Here is a 22391-nt window from a genome sequence, read left to right as displayed (position 1 = left end):
CTATTTTTTAATATAAAAATAATTTATAATAATTAATTAGGAGTGATATAATAAATGATGTTGAAACCTTCTCTTCTATATAATAGAAAAGAAAAACTAGACTGAAATTCTTTATGCTCAAGTTCAGTAGGCGACGAAAAACTGGCGAAAACTCTGTAAAAAATGGATCCACCCCTTTATCCTTCTACACTAAAATATCAAGATCATTATGACACAATGGAACTGATCTTCTTTACAGCTAAGTTTATTAAGACACCAAACACCGGCTCTCTTACTTGGACTCCAAACTTTGTGAATCCGGATCCGCCACTTTATCCTTCTCTCTATTATAATACGAAGCTTTATCTCTGTGGCATGGTTTGAATCCATGGCATGACACTTAACCCACATATCACTAGTTACAGTCTACTTGACCGCCACTACTACGTAAATACATCGAAAATTCTTCACAACTTGAATTCATTAAGCTCCTCTCCTACTTGGTCAAGTCACAATATATATTACATGAAAAATCTTTAAGATAGTAAGTAAACGTGGTTCACAGAAGTAAACTGAACACAGTGTTTTTACGTGAAAAACACCCGGCTCAAGAAAGGTGTAAAAAACTACGACTTGTACCTCTACAGGATTTAACCCAACTTCACTAAAATACTTGAGCCTCAACAATCAACAAAATTACAAGACTTCTTGTAACCTAGGAATTAAAACTTCTGACTCCTATTACTACAAAAACACTAATCTTCCTAAGATAAGTGTTCCCAAGTCTTCGAGTTCCCAAACTTGAGGACCACAACTCCTAACTCAGTTTATAGATTACTGAGACTAGAATCAATGACTCATTACAATACCAGAACCTAACTACTACACAGTTTATGACCTGCTAAGTAAGAGGCTTGGTTCTTCAACAAGTATGTATGCTGATTGTTGATTGACTTTTTCAGTACGTGCGTGAGTACTGGCTTTGAGTCATGTTTGTTGTATTTAAGCCAACCTGTGATAGAGTCCTTTTTGATGTTCAATTCTTTCTTCAGTAGAACTCTATCAGTTAATTCTTTTCCCTTTTGCTGTCGTCTCACCTCTCCTAGTTTTGATAGGATTCTTTTAATTCAAATCCTCTTCTTACTGAACTCCTTGATCAACTTGACTTCTTCAAGACTTCTAGTCTGATCTAACTCGGCTTCTGATGTAATCAATGTTATCTAAGTTTGTCTTGAACACATAATCATATCATCCAAACTCCTGTGCCAGCTAGACTATTTCACCTTGAATGGACCAGCTTCTTCAATATGTTTCATTCACATGTCTATCATCAAAACTCCTCATGCCCTAACAAATTCCCCCTTTTTGATGATGACAAACATAGTAGCTTCAGTATTACAGAATCCTGACATACTTAAGAAGGAATTAAATAACAGAATCACAGTAGAATGAAACAGGTTAGTACAATTGAGTTATAAGCATTGTATAATCTGTTTTTCCCCCTTTTGACATCATCGAAAAGCTGAGCGATCAAGTAAAAATTGTTTAATAATTATGGCCACTGGGGCTATCACTAAAACAAGCAAGATTCAGAGCAAGAGATAACTATGCATTGAATTAAGCAGAAGTAGATCAAGGGAAGCAAAAGAGGTCGATTTTAAACAAAACAAATACAATTATTGCTACCCAGTAAACAAAAAAAGAAACAAGGTAAACAGGAGAGCATCATAGTGAATGAGCTTAAAGGATGAAGAAGGATTTTAATTGGAGGAGGTAGAGGGAATAAGGGAGGTCAACTTCCTAATGATATCAGCATTTTCAGCGCATTCCTTATCCAAGATTTCTGTAAGGGATGCAATTTTAGCTTCTAGAACCCTCTTTTCATCTTTATGAACAGCCTGGGCAGCTACCAATGCAGCTTGTGCACCCTCTAGCTCACCCTGCTTTGCCTTTAAGGCATTTCGCAACTTTTGCATAGGGTTATCAGCATGTCTCACGGTAGTAGGTAACCTAGCATGGTTCAGTTGTCCAATCAAGTCCTTAGTCATCTTCAAGGACCATACCTTGACAGGTACATAAAAATCATCGAAAACAGATGCAAGCCAGAACTGATAGGGCAGAGCATGACCATTTGTATCTTTAACAAGTACCCTTTGCATATGCTTAATGATGAGTAGAGGAAGGTCTATTGGAATCTCAGAATCCAATAGTTCCATCAAGGTAAGATCAAGAAAACTTGCAACTATGCGCCTTTCCGGTCGAGGCAAGATCATTTTGTGAACCACATCAAAATAAGACTGATAGAGAGGGGACATCTCATTTTTCATGACCCTACGATGAGAGGAAAGAAAAGGATTCCCAAAGAATTTTCTACAGATATCAAGAGCGGATGGAAGATTATCAAGAGGTGGCCAAGATCCCTTCACATAATGACACCAACCATCCAACTGAGAAATCTGCCCATATCAGCGGGATAAAGATTGATGGTTTTCCCATGAACTGTGGTTGAAATCATTTCCCTAATGGCAACTCCATTGGTATAAAACTCATACACCTCATTTTTACCAAATCTTCTCTGATGATCACCTTGAAGAAACAAGGATGACCACCCCTGTGCTGTCAGTTTTGAAACTAACGTATCCATATCAGGACCCCCAAACCCAGTGACAACTTTTCCTCTAATCATCTTTCGTTTCTGAAAGTGCAGAACATGGTCTAACTGAGAAGTTTTATCAGCAGCAGTATCAACATAAATATCATCATCAGAGTCAATGGAAGTAAAAGGAACAGGAGGAGTATCAGGAAGATAGTCTGAATCTGAGTCAGATGGATCAGAAGAACCAGGATGTGGAACTTGTTTCTTGGGATGGGAAGTAGATTTTGGAGAAAGTTTAGAGGAGGTGGACCCTTGACCAGTAGTGACTTTGACAGTAGATATTGAGGATGATGAGGGTTTGGGAGAGGAAAAGGACTTTGAGGGTTTTGCTGTGATATTCTTGCGTTTTCTTTTAGAGCGGAGGAGAATATCAGGAGAGGGCTCGCGTGGGGGAGTAGAAGCAGTAGACATTACTCATTTCTTTTTACTTGCCCTAAGTGCCTCTTCCAAAGAAGCATCTTCTCTTTGCTTCTGCCCCCGAGTATGTGGAGTTCGAGATGAATGGATGACAGGAGAAGATTTTACCTAAGTATCAATGTCAACATCAATGGGGACAGAAGATGCTTTTCTTTTCAGAGTTGAGCGTGACCGTCTAGGGATAAGATCAGTAATGGGAATGTCATCGCGATCAAGGATCTGAAGAGGAAGCACAAGTAATGGTAAGGGTTTTGAAAAAAAAGAGGGTTTGAAGAAGAGTGAAAGGATGGTTGTGGTGGAGGTTTAAACAATGAAAAATCAGATAAGTTGATAGGGATTTGGGGTTGGATAAGGGAAGGTAAAGTAATGTTTGGGTGAAGAATAATTTGGGTTGAAGGTTTTGTTTCAGATTTTGTGAAGGAAGGAGAGGATGAGGAAAACGCCATAGCTTGTTGGATTTTCAGAGGTTGAGAAAGAAGTGGAGATGGAAGAGAAAAGAAGGTGCTTATTTAAGATGAGTGAGAAGGAAGTTGAAACGTGAAGGGACTGTGATACAAAGAAGCGTGTTGATGTAGAGGTTCTGTACTGATGGGAAAGGTCTGTCAGCCTTTTGAAGAAGACGACTGTTGGGTTTTGGCGGTTATAATCATGACAGAGTGAACCATGTAGATAACCTATTTCTCTTAATGCTACTATGGAAAACAATAATCATACCTTGTATTCTGATTAGTCCATGGCCACTCGTGCCTTAATGATCCAGTCGATCTGCAAAAAACAACACATAATTATACCACCTTGCTTTAAAATCTTGGAATTAGGATACACAACTAAATGTGTAAGACTGAATTAATCAACACTCACTAAGGCATAGCATATTCTAGTCAATCATTGAGGGAGATTTATATAATTTTAATCATCCCCAATGCTAACCTATTTTTTTCATAGTGTTCTCTACTCAAAGCCTTAGTAAATATGTCAGCAATTTGTTCCTCAGTTGAACAAAACATAATTGATATATTTCCTTTTTCAACATTATCTCTAAGAAAGTGATGACGAATATCAATATGCTTAGTTCTCTTATGTTGGACAGGATTTTTGGCTATGTTTATGGCACTTGTGTTATCACAAAAAATGGGAACACAACCTACATCTACCCCAAAATCCATGAGTTGTTGTTTGATCCACAATAACTGGGCACAGCATGACCCAGCAACAACGTATTCAGCCTCAGCAGTAGACAAGGCTACTGAATTTTGCTTCTTTGTGGACCAAGGAATCAAACATGATCCTAAGAAGTGTTCCATACCTGTAGTGATTTTCCTGTCCACCAGATATCCTGCATAATCAGCATCAGAGTATCCTACCAAGTTAAAGTTACTACCTTCGGGATACCACAAGCCAAGATCACTGGTTCCTTTTAAGTATCTGAAGATTCTTTTTATAGATTTTAAATGTGATTCTTTTGGCTTAGCTTGAAACCTTGCACATAGCCCTACACTGAACACAATGTCAAGTCTACTTGCTGTGAGGTACAATAATGACCCTATCATACCTCGATACATCTTTTGCTCTACATCTGAACCTGTTTCATCCAAGTCTAGCTTTGTGGCAGTAGCAATAGGAGTACTTACCTATTTTGCCTCTTCCATGGAGAATTTCTTGAGAAACTCTTTGATATACTTCTGTTGGTGAATCATTGTTCCTGAGGCTAACTGCTTTATTTGTAAGCCCAAAAAGTAGTTTAGCTCTCCCATCATGCTCATCTCAAATTCACAACTCATGAGTTTGGCAAACTCATGAGTCATAAGCATATTTGTTGAGCCAAAAATAATATCATCCACATACACCTGCACAACTAACAAATCCTTCCCATTAGTTTTCAAGAAAAGGGCATTGTCAATTTTACCTCTGGTATGTCCATGTTCCAATAGAAATTTGGACAGTCTTTCATACCAAGCTCTTGGAGCTTGTTTCAATCCATACAAAGCTTTGTCCAGCTTGTAGACATAGTTTGGAAACTCCTTGCTTTCAAATCCTAGGGGTTGCTTAACATATACTTCTTCCTTGAGAATGTCATTCAGAAATGCACTCTTCCCATCTATCTGATACAAAATAAACTCCATGTAAGAAGCAAAGGTAACAAGTAGTCTTATAGCTTCAAGTCTGGCTACAAGAGCAAAGGTCTCATCAAAGTCGATCCCTTCTTCTTGATTGTATCCTTGAACCACCAGTCTTGCCTTGTTTCTTGTGACTATTCCATGCTCATCAACTTTATTTCTGTACACCCACTTAGTCCCAATTACTGATCTTTCTTTTGGAAGAGGAACTAAGTGTCATACTTTGCTTTTCTCAAATTGGTTCAATTCATCCTGCATAGCTATGATCCAATCCACATCAAGCAATGCCTCAGTTACCTTCTTTGGCTCTATCTCTGACAGAAATGCCTTGAATGCACATATACTTCTTAGTTCAGATCTTATGGTAATACCAGAATTGAGATCAGTAAGTACATTTTCAATGGGGTATGAGCCTTGATATTTGAATCCTTTTGGGATCAAGCTAAGTGAGCTGCGAGGATCACTGTTGATGTTCTGATGAGAGTCAGTTGATGGCTCAGTTCCCCCTATCACTGTAACTTCAGCTTTAGTTCCCCCTGTGAAAATGCCTCCAGATTTGACTGTTTCAGTCGCTGGAACATGTTGTACAACCAGTTCCTCAGTATCGCTTCCTTCCTGCAAGTTAGTCTTATCACAGAATTCATCAAACATCACATGCATGCTTTCTTCAACACAGTTAGATCTGTTATTCAAAACCCTATAGGCTTTACTATGTGGTGAATAACCTAAGAAGATCCCCTCATCACTTTTGGCATCAAATTTTCCAAGATTATCCTTACCATTATTGTGTATGAAATATTTGCAGCCAAAAGTTCTAAAGTGAGAAATGTTAGGCTTTCTACCTTTTAGTAACTCATAGGGAGTCTTGTCTAACATTGGCCTGATCATGCACCTGTTCATAATATATGCTGCAGTACTCATTGCCTCAGCCCATAGGTTTTTGGCAACATTTGCTGCAAGCATCATTGTTCTATCCATATCTTTCAAGGTTCTATTTTTACTCTCCACCACTCCATTTTGTTGTGGTGTTCTAGGAGCTGAGAAGTTATGGTCTATTCCTTGTGATGAACAGAAATCCAAAAATTTTGCATTCTCAAATTCTGTTTCATGGTCAGACTTTATGGAAACTAATGAAGTGCCCAATTTCTTTTTCATTTTCTTGATGAAAATTTCAAAGACATCAAAGGCATCTTCTTTAGAGGCTAGAAATAAAGTTCAGGTGAACCTGGAATAATCATCAACAATTACAAAAACATACCTTTTCCACCTCTGCTTTGTTGTCTCATCGGTCCACACAAGTCCATATGGACCAGTTCAAGACACTTGGTAGTGCTAACATGATTCTTTAACTTAAATGAAGATCTTACCTGCTTCCCCCTTACACATGCACTACATAACTTTTCTTCCTTAAACTTGGTTTTAGGTAACCTCAATACCATGTCTTTGGAAGAAAGTATGTTCAGTCGTTTTAGACTTGCATGTCCAAGTCTTCTTTGCCAAAGGAGGGGATCAGTTTCTATTGCACTTAGACAAGTCAACTCAGGTCCAGGTCCTGCCATTAAGTCTGCTTTGTACACGTTTCTGTATCTCCTTGCAGTAAGCACAATTTCTTTGGTATCCATCCTTTTGACTTTAACCCCTACAGCAGTAAAAATTACTTTATTACCTTTGTCACATAATTGTGAGATGCTCAGCAGGTTATGCTTTAATCCTTGTACAAGATACACATCTTCCACAGCTTTTCAATTTGATGTGCCAATTTTCCCAACTCCAATGATGATTCCCTTTTTTCCGTTTCCAAAAGAAACTCCTCCTCCATCTATTTTGGAGAGTGAAAGTAATTTTTTCTTGTCGCCAGTCATATGTCTTGAGCATGCACTATCTAAGTAGCAGTGCTTTTTGGTTCCCTTCATCATCTCCTGCAAGAGAAATCAATGGTTAGATTTAGGAACCCAGACTAGCTTGGGCCATGTTTTGTTGGTAAAGGATGAATTAAATTCCTTCTAGTCTATGCAGGAAATACGTAACCTGACCTGTTTCTCTGACCAATTTTAGTGCTTGTATTTTTGGTTTGAGAAAAGTTTGTTGCCAGATTCTGGCTTCTAATACTGCTAGTTGCAGCCACAGGACATTCAGTAGTAAGATGTTCAAGATTGCCACAGATATAGCATAGATCTTGCAGATTATCAGCTTTTTTAAAAAAACCTAAACCTGCTTTTCATTATGATTTCTTCCACTCAATTGATGAACAATTCTTGAAGAATTTTTCCATCTGTTAGCTCTTTCCAAATCCAACTTTAACTTGGCAACTTCTTGACTTAGCTTATTCATTTTTTCAGTCAAATTATGACATTCTTGTTTGTACTTAGTTAACTCAAGTTCAGCCTTTTCTTGTTCTTTACTCATGGCCTTTTTATCATTTTCATTGAGTGTTAATTTAAGAACTTCAGACTTAAGATCATTAGTTGAAGACTCTAGCAATGTGACTTGGTTCTTGAGAGTGCAATTTTCTTTTTCAACAGAATATTTACAAACTTTCAGATCAATGAAATCAAATTTTAGACTTGCAAGGCTGTTGAACAGTTCATCCCTATCAGAAGTTAATTCTTGGAGACTATCAATTGAATCACTCATCAAGGAAACAAGTCTAATTTTAGAAAACAGAAACAGTTTTTCTTTGAGTTCAAGGAAACTTACCTCAGGAGCATCATCTTCTTCCTCAATGTCTGAATCTCCAAAAGCCATAAATGTTGTCTCATCAACTTCATCATCATCAGAGTCATATCTCCATGCAGCTATCATGGCATGTTCTTCTTTTTCCTTTCTTTTGGCCCTTTCTTTTTGTTCCTTTTTAACCCTTTCCTTTCTCCATTCTATTTCCCATCGAGGACATTCTCTGATCAGATGATCAGTCTTTCCACACTTGTAGCATCCATTTTGATTATCATTTGAACGCTTCTTGGTACCTGTTCCCTTCTTCTTCCTGAAGAACTTGCTGAAATTCTTGGTTATGAAGGCAACTTGCTCCTTATCAAGTTCAAATTCATCATCACTATCAGAAGCTTTTAAAGCTAAGATCTTCTCAGGGGCTGCTTGTTCTTTGATTCCATCAATTTCCATCTCATAGATCCTTAAGTTTCCTACAAGTTCATCCAGGGTCAACCCTTCAAGCTCTTTATTTGCCTCCCTAATTGCAGTCACCTTAACATTTCATTTTGATTTAGGTAACACCCTCAGTACCTTTTCAACTTGTTCTTCCTCAGAAATGACTTTTCCTAACGAAGTTAACTCGTTTGTTAAAGTGGTAAGCCTTGTCACATCTCATGAAGTGTTTCATTTTCCTTTATTTTGAATGCCTCATATTCAGTAAACAAAGAGCAATTCTGAATTTTCTTACATGGGAGGTACCTTCATGGGCATTTATCAGTGCATCCCAAATTTGCTTAGCCGTAGTACAGGTGGATATCCTATTATATTCAGCTGGTCCTAGACCACACACCAAGATATTTTTGGCCTTCGCATTTTTCTTTAAAGCCAACAGGTCATCAAGAGTAAATTCACTCCTTACTTTCTTGTCTTGTACTCCATCAACAGTCTTCATTGGAATAGTGAGACCATCAGTAATCCTGTCCCATAATTCATAGTCTTCGCCTTGAATGAACATCTCCATCCTTGCTTTTCACCAGATAAAATGAGAACCATCAAAGAGTGGAGGTCTAGTGGTTGACTGACCCTCACTGTGACCAGTAGAAGGTGTGGAATTCATCATGTTGACCCTTTTCTTAGGTGCTAGCCTTATTTAAGACAACCTCTCTCTGATACCACTTGTTAGAGTACGCTTCCTACTAATTGCCTATTGTGAAACAAGTAAGTAAACGTGGTTCACAGAAGTAAACTGAACACAGTGTTTTTACGTGAAAAACACCCGGCTCAAGAAAGGTGTACAAAACTACAACTTGTACCTCTACAGGATTTAACCCAACTTCACTAAAATACTTGAGCCTCAACAATCAACAAAATTACAAGACTTCTTGTAACCTAGGAATTAAAACTTCTAACTCCTATTACTACAAAAACACTAATCTTCCTAAGATAAGTGTTCTCAAGTCTTCGAGTTCCCAAACTTGAGGACCACAACTCCTAACTCAGTTATAGATTACTGAGATTAGAATCAATGACTCATTATAATACCAGAACCTAACTACTACACAGTTTATGACCTGCTAAGTAAGAGGCTTGGTTCTTCAACAAGTATGTATGCTGATTGTTGATTGACTTTTTCAGTACGTGCATGAGTACTGGCTTTGAGTCATGTTTGCTGTATTTAAGCTAACCTGTGATAGAGTCTTTTTTGATGTTCAATTCTTTCTTCAGTAGAACTCTATCAGTTAATTATTTTCCCTTTTGTTGCCGCCTCACCTCTCCTAGTTTTGATAGGATTATTTTAATTCAAATCCTCTTCTTACTGAACTCCTTGATCAACTTGACTTCCTCAAGACTTCTAGTCTAATCTAACTCGGCTTCTGATGTAATCAATGTTAACTAAGTTTGTCTTGAACACATAATCATATCATCCAAACTCCTGTGCTAGCTAGACTATTTTACCTTGAATGGACCAGCTTCTTCAACATGTTTCATTCACATGTATATCATCAAAACTCCTCATGCCCTAACAACTATAAATTTAATGCTTAGAGACGTGACTTAAGCCTTCTGATCACCAAGCTGCAAGAGTCATATAAGACATGGAACCTAACAGATGGATTTTACTGCTGTCTGTGATGGTAACGAATCATCCTTTAGTTTATTCTCTGTTTTTGGTAGACTGATCTGGTAATAGCCTCCAGATTACAAAGTAATAGTGGATAAGGGTGGCTTAGATTGCATTCACACACAAAAATTAGAAGCAACACATAAAATCTTTTACTTTTTAGACTTCATTGTTTAGATGATCTACAGAGACAAAGTAAAGTAGTTTATTCGTCCTGAAGTAACGTTAGAAAACTCACCCTTCCTTCTTTATATGCATCTCACATTATTTCTTTTCTACTTTTCCTGATCTCATGTTCTTTGTCACTAAAGATTTGCACTAACATGTAACCAATTTTTCTTTTTAGATTTTTATAGTGTTCCAAATGGAAATTAAGGACTTCAAAGATGAAGGAACCAAGTCCTTTAAAAGAAACAAGTCTAGACTGAGGCAGTGACCTCATCTACCTAACCCTTATTTGCTCAGTGGATCCTATTTCTAGGAACAGTTTGCTTAAAATTAAATATGTAATGCACCCAAGGGTGTAGTCTAGATATCAAGCAAAATGAGCAGAGAACCATGAGGTCTCAGGTTCAAATCCCAGCGAAAGCAAAAAACAGTAGGCGATTTCTTCTCATCCGCCTAAACCTTAATGGACAATGTTACACTGGTAGCATTGTCAGTAGGCGATTTCTTCTCATCCGCCTAAACCTTAATGGACAATGTTACACTGGTAGCAAGTACCTAATAAAATAGTCAGAGATATGTGCAATTGGCCCCGACAACACTGTTATTTTCCACAATGCGGGTACGTAGAATCTGTATAATAGAATAACAACTTCAACTCGAGTTCAAGTATGAAGAAGAACACAACGAAGTTAAACAAATACTCTCAACACAAGATCAAAATGATCTTTACAAGAGGTGTATTTTATATTTCAGAAATATAGATGAAACAGAAATTGTCAAGGCCAAGTCGTCCGAATTCACGGAGTTTCCTTAAGGAATAATTCCCCTCACTGTACCCAAGGTTATGGAATCTTCCTCCCAGGATAAAATGGCCTTCAATCCGACTATAGTGGTACCTCAAATAGGCGGATTCTTCGAACACACTCACGGTTTGAATGATCACATTTAGAGTATTTTTAAGAAGAAGAAGAAGCTTGTAATTCTGAAAATTTTCTTTCTTAACCTGTGGAAGAAAGCAGGTTATTTATAGCCACAACATGCCTCTTCTGAAGAGAGGCAATGGTTCAATCCAAAGGTTGCACCTTTGCTGTAAGTTTATGTCTGTTCATGAAAGATTGCATCTTTTCCTGAATAGTCATCTTGTTTCATGAATTAGTGTGTCCTTTTGCTGAATGGTTGCATCAGTTTGCTGAAATGTTGCAGCAGTTTGTGAAGCAGTGCACCAGTTCAGTTGAACCAGTGCATCCGTTCCTTTCTGCATGCATCAGTTCGCGATAAAACAGTGCATCAGTTCAAAGCATCGCACCAGTTTCAGAAATACTATTTCGAAAATCTGCATGCATGCTTATAAATGGAGTGTTTTACCTTTGATATTCGGATTGAATTTCTGTCAAATAAATTTCGTCCAAAAAGATAGATCTCATCTATCGATCATTTTCCAAATCCAAATCCGAGCCGAGCGAGTGAGCGACGACGACGGCGGGAGGCATCTCTATTTTCTTGCCTCACTTATCATATGGAGTAAGTGTTCATTAATATAAACACTACAAAGTTTCCTTCTCCCACCAATGTGGGAGAATTAATGGACTTTCCACTTTGGGAGTATACCTTCTAAATTGGTATCTCCTTCCTTCCATAATTTTTCTCCATTTTTTTTTCATTCACACTTCATTCATATACTATGAACCCAACAATCCCCCACATGAATGGGGAATGACTATTTTTCATAAAACTTTTATGGACAAGTATGTGATCATCAAGCAAAGACTTATTGCATCTGGATAAGTGGGTTTCCCTTTGAACTTTCCGTAGTGAACATGCATCGGATGCACTCGGTCAATCGGTAGATTTGATATCTTTGAACCGTCGAGCTTTAATGTACACCTAGACAACACATGTCACACAACCAGCCTTTTACCATTTATGGTTCTTACGGTTTTGTTTTTTTCAGCCATGAACACATCCCGGTTTTCATGAGAGCTTAGAGAATAGGCCTTTACTAACATTCTCTTTGAAGCGGCTTCCACTTCGCTCTCACATAGGTGATTTCTAAATGTTCAATCCTGTAGATTAAACTATTTGGTCAAATCTGCCAAATTTAGATAATCATTAAAAGACTTTTCACCTTAAGTCTTATCCTTGTTTACTATACATTATCTAAATCATGAGAATGGGTTGGGTTATCGACAATGTTGAACCTGTCAGACACAACTTTTTTTGACCTCCTTGAACCTAGCTCTTGGGATCTCCAGCCTGCTAGGTAGAGTTACTGCCATGCTGACTTGTCCTAGACCTTAAACCCATTCCCTTAGATGTTCTTTCCACTCTTTCTCTAGATAGTCCTTTTGTAAGTGGATCCAACATATTATCCTTTGACTTTACTTAGTCTACAGTGATAATTCCACTAGAGAGAAGTTCTCTAACGGTATTATGTCTTCGTCTTATATGACGAGATTTACCGTTATACATCATGCTCCCTGCCCTACCTATTGCCGCTTGGCTATCACAGTGTATACATACTGGTGTCACTGGCTTGGGCCAATACGGAATATCTTCTGAGAAATTTCGGAGCCATTCTGCTTCTTCACCGGTTTTATCTAATGCGATAAATTCAGATTCTATTGTAGAGCGAGCGATACAAGTCTGTTTGGATGATTTCCAAGAAACTGCTCCTCCACCGATAGTAAATACATATCCACTTATGAATTTTACTTCGTTCGATCCGGTGATCCAATTTGCATCACTATATACTTCAAGTACCGCAGGATATTTATTATAATGCAAAGCATAATTTTGAGTGTATTTAAGATACCCCAAAACTCTTTTCATTGCCATCCAGTGAGTTTTGTTAGGATTACTCATGTACCGACTCAATTTACTGATAGCGCATGCTATGTCTGGTCGTGTACAGTTCATTATATACATTAAACATCCCAATACTCTTGCGTACTCCAATTGCGAGTCACTTTCACCGTCATTCTTTCGAAGTGCAAAGCTCGCATCCAATGGAGTCTTGGCAATACTGAATTCCATATACTTGAACTTGTCAAGTACCTTTTCGATATAATGAGACTGTGACAATGCCAACCCTTGTGGAGTTCGATGGATTCTTATACTTAAGATAACATCTGCAACTCCAATGTCCTTCATATCAAACTTGCTCTCGAGCATTTGTTTTGTTAAATTTATGTCAGAAATGTCTCTATCGATGATCAACATATTATCCACATATAAACATACAATGACTTGGTGATTTGGAGTGTCTTTAATATAAACACATTTATCACATTCAGTTATTTTGAATTGGTTTGGTTAAACTTTGCATGCCATTATTTTGGTGCTTGCTTTTGTCCATATAATGACTTGATAAGTTTACACACCTTGTTTTCCTTTCCTGGAACCACAAATCCCTCAGGTTGTTCCATGTATATTTCTTCCTCCAAATCTCCATTTAGAAATGCGGTTTTCACATTCATTTGATGGATTTGAAGATCATATACCGCCGCCAAGGCAATTAACATTCGAATCGAGGTTATCCTTGTTACTGGCGAGTATGTATCAAAGTAATCAAGGCCTTCCTTCTGTTTGAAGCCTTTTACTACAAGTCTTGCCTTGTATTTGTCAATAGTACCATCCGCCTTTATTTTTTTTTTGAAGATCCATTTGGAACCTAAAGGTTTATTTCCGAGAGGAAGGTCAACCAATTCCCATGTATGGTTGCTTAAGATTGAATCTATCTCACTATTGGCTGCCTCTTTCCAAAAGGATGAGTCTGACGAAGACATCGCTCTGACGAAGACATCGCTTCTTTAAATATTTGAGGCTCATTTTCTAAGAGAAATGTTACAAAATCCGATCCAAATGAAGTTGACGTTCTTTGACGTGTACTACGTCTTGGATTTTCTTAATTATGGACATTCTCATTTGGTTCATCTCGAGTTCGTTTAAATCCTCCACTAGACTGTTCGTGTCTTATTTTATACGGGTAAATGTTTTCAAAGAATTCAGCATTGTTTGATTCAATTATCGTATTTTCACTAATATCCGAATGTTCGGATTTATGAACCAAAAATCAACATGTTTTACTACTTTTAGCATATCCTATGAACACGCAGTCCACCATTTTAGGTCCTATCTTAACCCTTTTAGGTATAAGAACTTGAACCTTCGTTAGACACCCCCACACTTTAAATATGTCAAGTTAGGTTTCCTTCCTTTCCATTTTCGTAAGGAATTGATTGTGTCTTACTATGGGGAACTCTGTTGAGTATACGGTTGGCCTTAAGGATAGCCTCCCCCCCTAAGTTTTGCGGTAAACCAGAACTTATAAGTAAGGCATTCATCATTTCCTTCATAGTTCGGTTTTTTCTTTCCGTAATTCCATTAGATTGAGGTGAATACGGGGCCATAGTTTGATGGATTATTCCATTCTCTACACATATTTGCACAATGGGAGATTCATATTCTCCGCCTCTATCACTTCTTATCATTTTGATCTTTTTGTCTAACTGATTTTCAACTTCAGTTTTATATTGCCTAAACGCATCTATTGTTTCATCCTTACTATTTAGTAAGTAGACATAACAGTATCTAGTGAAATCGTCAATAAAAGTTATGAAATACTTTTTCCCACCACGTGATGGTGTTGACTTCATATCACAAATGTCAGTGTGAACCAGTGCATCCGTTCCTTTCTGCATGCATCAGTTCGAAACATCGCACCAGTTTCAGAAATACTGTTTCAAAAATCTGCATGCATGCTTATAAATGGAGCGTTTTCCCTTTGATATTCGAATTGAATTTCTGTCAAATAAATTTTGTCCAAAAAAATAGATCTCATTGATCAATTATTTTCCAAATCCAAATCCAAATCCGAGCCAAGCGAGCAACGACGACGATGGCACAAGACATCTCTATTTTCTTGCCTCACTTATCAAGTGGAGTAAGTGTTCATTAATATAAACACTACAAAGTTTCCTTCTCCCACCAATGTGGGAGAATTAGTGGACTTTCCACTTTGGAAATATACCTTCTAAATTGATATCTCCTTCCTTCCACAATTTTTCTCCATTTTTTTTTCCATTCACACTTCATTCATATACTATTAACCCAACAAGCACCATGATAAAAAACAATTAATTAAACATGTGAACATGTGAGCAGGAACACGCACACGTCAAATTTATTCCATAAGGGGCAAGTAGTAGAATGCATCAACCATTGCCTGTCAGTAATTTAGGTCTTACAATATACAAGAAGATGAGATTCGTACTTTCTAATTGTGGACGTACATGTTTTTTCCTTATCTTCAATTTTTCTTCTATGGCCGATCTTTTGGAAAAATAGTTCAGTCAATTGTCAACCTTCTGCTTTAAGAAGTTAGCGTTTCTTGTCTATGTTCAAACTGATATCGCACATTCTGAAATTGAGCTATGGAAATTTACCTATCTGAAAACCCACAAGTTGCTCATCTAAGACAAAATCATATTCAATCCACTGTTAGAGCGCATACAATTCATACACACAGCAGAAGCATGAATAAGGATCACAAACTTACATATTAACATGATAATATAATCTTAAGACGAAATTCCGAAAGCACTTAGCTCTCAAAGCTTTCACAAAAATCGTTCAACGCCTTGATCTCAGGTCCGCAGCCTTCTACTACTTCCCGACTAACCTTCTTGTGTGGACAAGTGACTTATTTTCTGGAAAAGGATGCCTGTTTTATGAAATACCTACTCTATTTATTCCAAATTTTTACTGAAGAAGGAAAGGGAAGAGGGAAAAAAAAGGTTTTTACCTTTAAGAGCACAATAAAGAGCAAATATGTTTTCAGCCTTAAGAGCTGTTAAAAGCCTTTTAAGAGAAAAGAGTTTTTAGCTCTTTTAAAGCAATGGTTAATGAGTAAACACTAAACAATGTCGGTAAAACAATGTTTTTAAAACAAACGTTTTTCTTTTTATTTTAAGCCAGACATTTTATTCCAAGACCAATAAACAATATTACTTCTTCTAGAATACTCCCTTTTTTTTAAAAAAAAATTTGATTAATTAATTATGTATAGTAGGAACCATATATTTATTAACTGAGGCTTTTAATTATGATATTAAATGGAAAATGAATGAATTATAACAACCAGTGCATTTTCACAAAGTGGGATCTGAGGAGGATAAAGTGTACGCAGTCCATACTACCTCAGATGAAGTAGAGAAGTTGTTTCTAATAAACCCCGCATCAGAACACATAACAATATAATCAAACAAACAAACAAAAACCTAAAAGCACATAATAAAACTGAGATACCCACTGCTAGATAATAAAGAAAACAAGACACTATAAGGGAATATTATAAACTATGTATTCGAAAATTCAAGACATCATCGAAATACCGCGAACAAGTAACTACAAGCGTAGATACAAACAAAAACACACTTACCTACTATTACAGACGAACTCCTACTCACTAACTCTCTACCTTAATTCGTATCCTCCCCACCTTCCTATCAGTATCCTCCCCACCTTCCTATCAATGAATTATTATCATATCATAATAAATTACAAATTATTCCACCAAAAAAGTTGTAATTGTACTCCTCATTTTAATTTCTAGATGTACTATTACATCTTATTTAACTCCCTATGTTAGAATTACCAACACTAATCAATTAAATTAAATTTTTTGAAAATTTAATCAATATATATATATATAAAGGAGAATCATAGAGGAGGTGATGTGACATCTTTTTATGATCTCCGTTCATATTTATTTTTTGCATTAGCAGTAGAAAATTTTCTTCCTTTTTCATTGTTGTTTAAGGTAAAATTATCATTTATAATATAATACAATGTTCACGTGTGAAAGAATATTTGTAAGAATAATTACACGATGCATTTTGAATTTGTCAGAATGGGGTCTTCGTTTAGATTACTACATTTTTTAAATATCTTTCGACTAATTATATCTTTTCAATTTTTTGTCATTTCCTTTTTTTGTTGTTGAAATTTTTAATATTGATATGACCGTTCATTTAATTTAAATGATTCTACAAATCTCCTTTTATATAGATTTTTGAAGAAATGAAAAATATGCCCGCAAAGAATTGCAAATGATGAGTTTTATAATTTCTTTTCGAATGTAAATTTAGAAAATGCATGATTTCCTTAAAAGCAACTAAAATCATCATATATCTTTTTTCTTAATAAACTTATTCTTTGTCTTGCGTGGATTTTATTCTTTCTTGTTTCAACTAAATGATTACTACATAGTGATATTTCAATTTTTATATTAAAAATAATGATAATTTCCTATATATTTTAATAGGTGCAAATATGTATATATTCATGTTTGCTTCTTATTAATTTTGCAATTCACAACTGCCCAAATGATGTGGTCATAAAAAAAAATATGGCATGTGTAATATGATATAAATTTTGTTTAGTGTTTTCTTATTCTTTTTTTAAGTCTGGCATACTTATCGTTCTAGCCACAAACATATTAATATCTAATTAATTTTGGGCGATCCAAGTAAGACAAAATCAATATTTACTAACGTCAATCATTTTATTTATAATTGTATGAAACCTATAGTTTTGAAAGTTCTATTTTCACATTTATTAAAGTGCTACTGAGCTACTATTATAAAAGCGAATTTATTTTAGTTTAAGAATAGCCACATTCAAAGGAGAGCAAAATAGTACATTTTTTATTGATGAGGATTTAATTTAGATTTCAATGCTTTTGTATTTTGAAATAGAAATAACTAAAGGTTTGACAACTAATTTAAAAGCATGCACATGAATTTGATAAAGCTCTTAACTTTCTCCTTTATTTGGTATCTTTATTAGTTTTATTCTTAATAATTTCGGGATTGCCAACTTAGGATCTTATGTTTATAACCTCCAAAAATTGATGTATAAGTTTTGAGATATTTTACTTCATGAAAAATAGGCAAAATGACTTCCTGGACCCTTTTACTATATCGTTTTTGTAAGTTGGACACTTCTACTTACATGTTTGTCATCTGGACCCTTGAACCCATTAAAAAATAATATTTTACACCTTTTGACCGTTACCTTACCTATGTGGCATTGAAATGGTGACTAGGACAAAGAGAGTGTAGTCACTCGCCTGGGGGTGCGAGTGAGGGTCAATTTTTGGCCAATTTTACATTAAAATAATTAAAAAAAATAAAAATAATATTAAAATTAAAAATAAAAGAAAAAAGGGTCCTTTTTTTCCCTTCATTTTTTAATTTAAAATTTTTTTTAAAATTTTTAAAATAATTAAAAATATTTTTAAAAATTTAAAAATAATTTAAAAATATTTTTAAAAATTAATAAAAAATATTTTTTTCCGTCCCCACCCAGCCCGATCCCACCCCAATACCCGTCCAACCCTTCCCCACCCCACCCCAGCCCATCCCCACCCCCACACCCTACCATCCCCATCCCACCCCCAGCCCCTTCCAACCCCTCCACCCATCCCAGCCCCGTCCCCATCCCCCCAAACCTCACCAGACCCATCCAGCTCCTCCCCACCCTAACCCCCACACTCTCCTAGCCCCGTCCCCACCCCCAGGCCCTTCCAGCCCCCACACCCCACGCCAACACTCTTTCAGCCCCCCCTCCCCCACCTTTACTTTTATTTTTTATTTTAATTTCCCCTCAATTCAATTCTTTTCATTTTTTTAATAAAAAATTAAATTTAAATTGAAAACTTTTTTTGGAAATTAAAATTTAAATTTGAATTGAAAGTAAGTGATAGTGAATATTGAAAAAAATTAGTGAATTTCACTTGAAAAAAATTAATTTTTTTGTGAATTTTTTAAAGATATTCAAATTTAAAAATAAAAAATTTATTATGTTTGTATATATGAATTTATAGTTAAAAATTTAAATTAGTTGGAGAAAATTTTTAATTATTTAGAATGAATTTGATGTTTAATTTGTGAGCAAAAATAAAAACATGATTATTCAAATTTTTCTACAATTATAAATTTTTTCTATTTAATTAAATTAATTTTAATATTTAATTTATTATTTAGCATTTTAAAAATGACTTGGAATTTAATGTAATACTTTTTTAAATTTTTTAATTTTTATTTTTTTAAAAAAAATAACGTGGTAGATGAGGTTGATGTGGCAGCTGACATGGCAGCTGACGTGGGGAGTGTGTGTGACACTCACCAAAAAAGGGTTTAAAATATTGCTTTTTAGTGGGTTCAGGGGTCCAGATGACAAACATGTAAGTAGAAGTATCCAACTTACAAAACTGATATATTACAAGGGTCCAGAAGGTCATTTTGTCTGAAAAATATAACACTCTATTACATTTGAAAATTTAAAAATGAAGAAAACGAGAAAAAAAGGTCAAACAAATAAATATTTCATGTAGTTTTATTAGAGTTTGTTTACAGTATGGTATAGTTAGATTTTGTGTATATATATATATATGTTCACATTTTTTAAAAAAAAAACACTATATTGTCACTATTATTTCTTATACATTATGATGACTTTTTCATTTTACTCTAGCGGTTATTGTATCTTTTTCAATTTCTCTCCTTTTAATTTTATTCTTAATGATATTCATAATTGTCAACATAACCTTTTATGTTTATAACCTTCAAAATAGATGTACAAGTTTATGATACTTCTCTTTATAAATAATTGTCAAACTTTCACTAAATTCCTTAACTTTCACCTTTAATTATCTCCATTAGTTTTGTTCTTAAAGATACTCATAATCGTCAATGTAACATTTCATGTTTATCACCTCCAAAATTGATGTATAAGTTTATAATACTTCCCCCTATAAATAATTGACAACCTTTCACTAAAGCTTTTAACTTCCACCTTTAATTATTTTTATTAGTTTTGTTCTTCATGATAATCATAATTGTCAATGTAACCTTTCATGTTTGTAACCTCCAAAAATCTATGTACAAGTTTATGATCTCTATCTATAATTGTCAACCTTTCACTAATTTAGATGGTTCGATTTGAAGCTATACATTTATTCACCTATTTAATTTTTAAAATATTCTTAAAAATCACTTTTTAGTTAATATTAAAACTTAAATTTGCTTCTTTACATATTGTATTTGCACCAAAAAAATAATTGTGAAATGAAATTGTCTTTCTCCTTTATTGAAGAGAAGTAAGAAAATATTTTTATTACCCCCTCCGTTCCAAAAAGAATGATCTACTTTCTTTTTTAGTCCGTTTAAAAAAGAATTACCCTTTTCCTTTTTGGCAATACTTTAATTTTAATTTTCCACATGGCATGTTTATGACCACAAGATTAAAGGACATTTTGGTACATTTAACACAACTTTAATTTAAGACCACAAGATTCAAAAGTCTTCTTTATTTTCTTAAACTTTGTGCCAAGTCAAAATAGGTCATTCTTTTGTAAACGAAGGGAGTACATATTATGAGTAAAAAAATATAAAATGTGTAAGAAATAAGTAATTATAGGATAATGAAAAAGTTTGATCTCATAATAGATTGAAACTATTTTTTAAAATAAAATAATATTGTAGTGGAAGAAAAAAACTAAATAGATATATTCGAAGATTTTTGGGTTCTTTAGAATACTGTAAATATAAAAAGTACTCATAAATAATACTTTCTCCGTTACATTTTAATTTGCCATTTTACTAAAAATAAATATCCCATATTAGTTGATCACTTACTAAATTAGACTAGTATTAATCAATTTTACTCATTTTAGCGCTATAATTAATAGCATACATTAAATGTGTACAATTATGCATAATCTTATTTTCATTCCTTTTTTATATGTAATATATAATGTGACGATTAATTATTAAATAGTTACGTGTGAATCATTGATGCTTTTCTTTCAGTTATTTTAGGTTTAATGAAATAAACATATTTTGGCTAGATCGAATATGCATTAGAACACGGTGATAACAAAATGGATTTAATTGACCACAAATTTACAATATCTAAACACTGAAAAGGTTCACATTATACTCTTGGGATGAAAAAGTTATTTTTTTGTATATTAATATGATACAACATGTGTTTGATATTATTGTATGCAATCAAAATATTTCACGGTTGTGTTTCAAATTTAAGGTTCTTTGATTATTTTTAATATATTAAAATAGATTAAAGTATATATTTAATAACGTATTTTATGGTCGCGCTTTTCCTAGTTTATTGACTAACTTAATCCTTTATTATTATATTCAACTTATTTCACGTGATGAATATTAAATCCAACTGCAGAGTTTTCACATGAAAACTTATAAGAAACCATAAATGGGTGTCATGTATCTCAAGTCCGAGACATAATTCTATCAACTAATTATTATTTCACTAATATGATTTGTCATTATTCAATCTATTTGGAATATATTGACTCATAATGGAGTCTCACCTTCTAATAGATTAAAATAATAAATAAACTATATAGATTAAGATTAAGAGTCTCACCTTCTAATAGATTAAAATAATAAATAAACTATATAGATTAAGATTAAGAGTATAAGTGCATGTAATGTACTAGAGACGTTGTTTATTAATATTCAAAACATAAACGAACATCTCTACTTGGTCCGTCCAGTACATACGAAATGTACTAGCACAAGAAGTTGAAATATTACCATTCCCATAATTAAGATCAAATTATATTTAATCTTATGCTACAATCATCAAGATGTTTGTCCTATTTCTTCTTTGATTGGAAACATTAATTTATAACTTACAAGAACCAATAATTTTAATCTTTTGTGCTTGAGTTAAATGACTTCATACACAAAATAGTCTACTACATAAGTAAAGGCCACACAGTTAACACAATAATTTTATTCAAAAACTTTATTAAATAAATTAAACCAAGTCTTTCTATTGAATGAAAACATACTACTATAGCCCCACATGGTTAATAGTATCTTCTATCATCCACAACACTAAAAACCAAAGAAAACAAGGAAAACATATCACGAATTCATAATATATCTACCATTACAGACCTATTTGGGTGAAGCTAAGTTAGGTAAGTCAAATAAACATAGACCAACATGAGAAAAAACAAAGGAAGAAAGAAGCAAGAAAAAGAAAAACCAAGGGAAGCCTTTTACCTTCAAGAATGGCTTTCCAGAAGGCATGACTTGCCAGCAACTATGGCTCCGAAAACTGAGTTTTCACTTTGCTTCAGGCATAAAGACCATGAGAGCTAACTTTATTTTTTTCTTGCATTACATTTATTTCTCTTACTGTGCCTTTTCTTTACCAAAGTCCACAATTT

The 22391-nt window shown here is 34.6% G+C and overlaps 1 protein-coding gene across 2 annotated transcripts; it reads right to left on the bottom strand.

The window, feature by feature from the left end:
* Nucleotides 1-792: 792 nt before the first annotated feature.
* On the bottom strand, nucleotides 793-15996 carry LOC124885569. 2 transcript variants are annotated; one of them, XM_047393494.1, is made up of 2 exons: nucleotides 15666-15996; nucleotides 793-3817 (listed from the first exon to the last, which is right to left on the bottom strand). In XM_047393494.1, the coding sequence occupies exon 2, from the start codon at nucleotides 3044-3046 to the stop codon at nucleotides 2402-2404; it is 645 nt and encodes a 214-aa protein (XP_047249450.1). In that variant the 5' UTR covers nucleotides 3047-3817; nucleotides 15666-15996; the 3' UTR covers nucleotides 793-2401. The 2 variants fall into 2 exon arrangements, 1 of the variants encoding a protein (XP_047249450.1); XR_007042716.1 differs by lacking the exon at nucleotides 793-3817 and adding an exon at nucleotides 14666-15579.
* Nucleotides 15997-22391: the final 6395 nt, after the last annotated feature.

Source organism: Capsicum annuum, chromosome 7 (assembly GCF_002878395.1).
Source record: "Capsicum annuum cultivar UCD-10X-F1 chromosome 7, UCD10Xv1.1, whole genome shotgun sequence".
Taxonomy (NCBI): Eukaryota; Viridiplantae; Streptophyta; class Magnoliopsida; order Solanales; family Solanaceae; genus Capsicum; species Capsicum annuum.
Note: the sequence above shows the minus strand (reverse complement) of the source record. Positions and strands in the feature narration are given on the sequence as shown.

Bases quoted from the DNA above. Each gene is read 5' to 3' on its own strand.
- LOC124885569 (XM_047393494.1), bottom strand. From the start codon at position 3,046: ATGTCTACTGCTTCTACTCCCCCACGCGAGCCCTCTCCTGATATTCTC.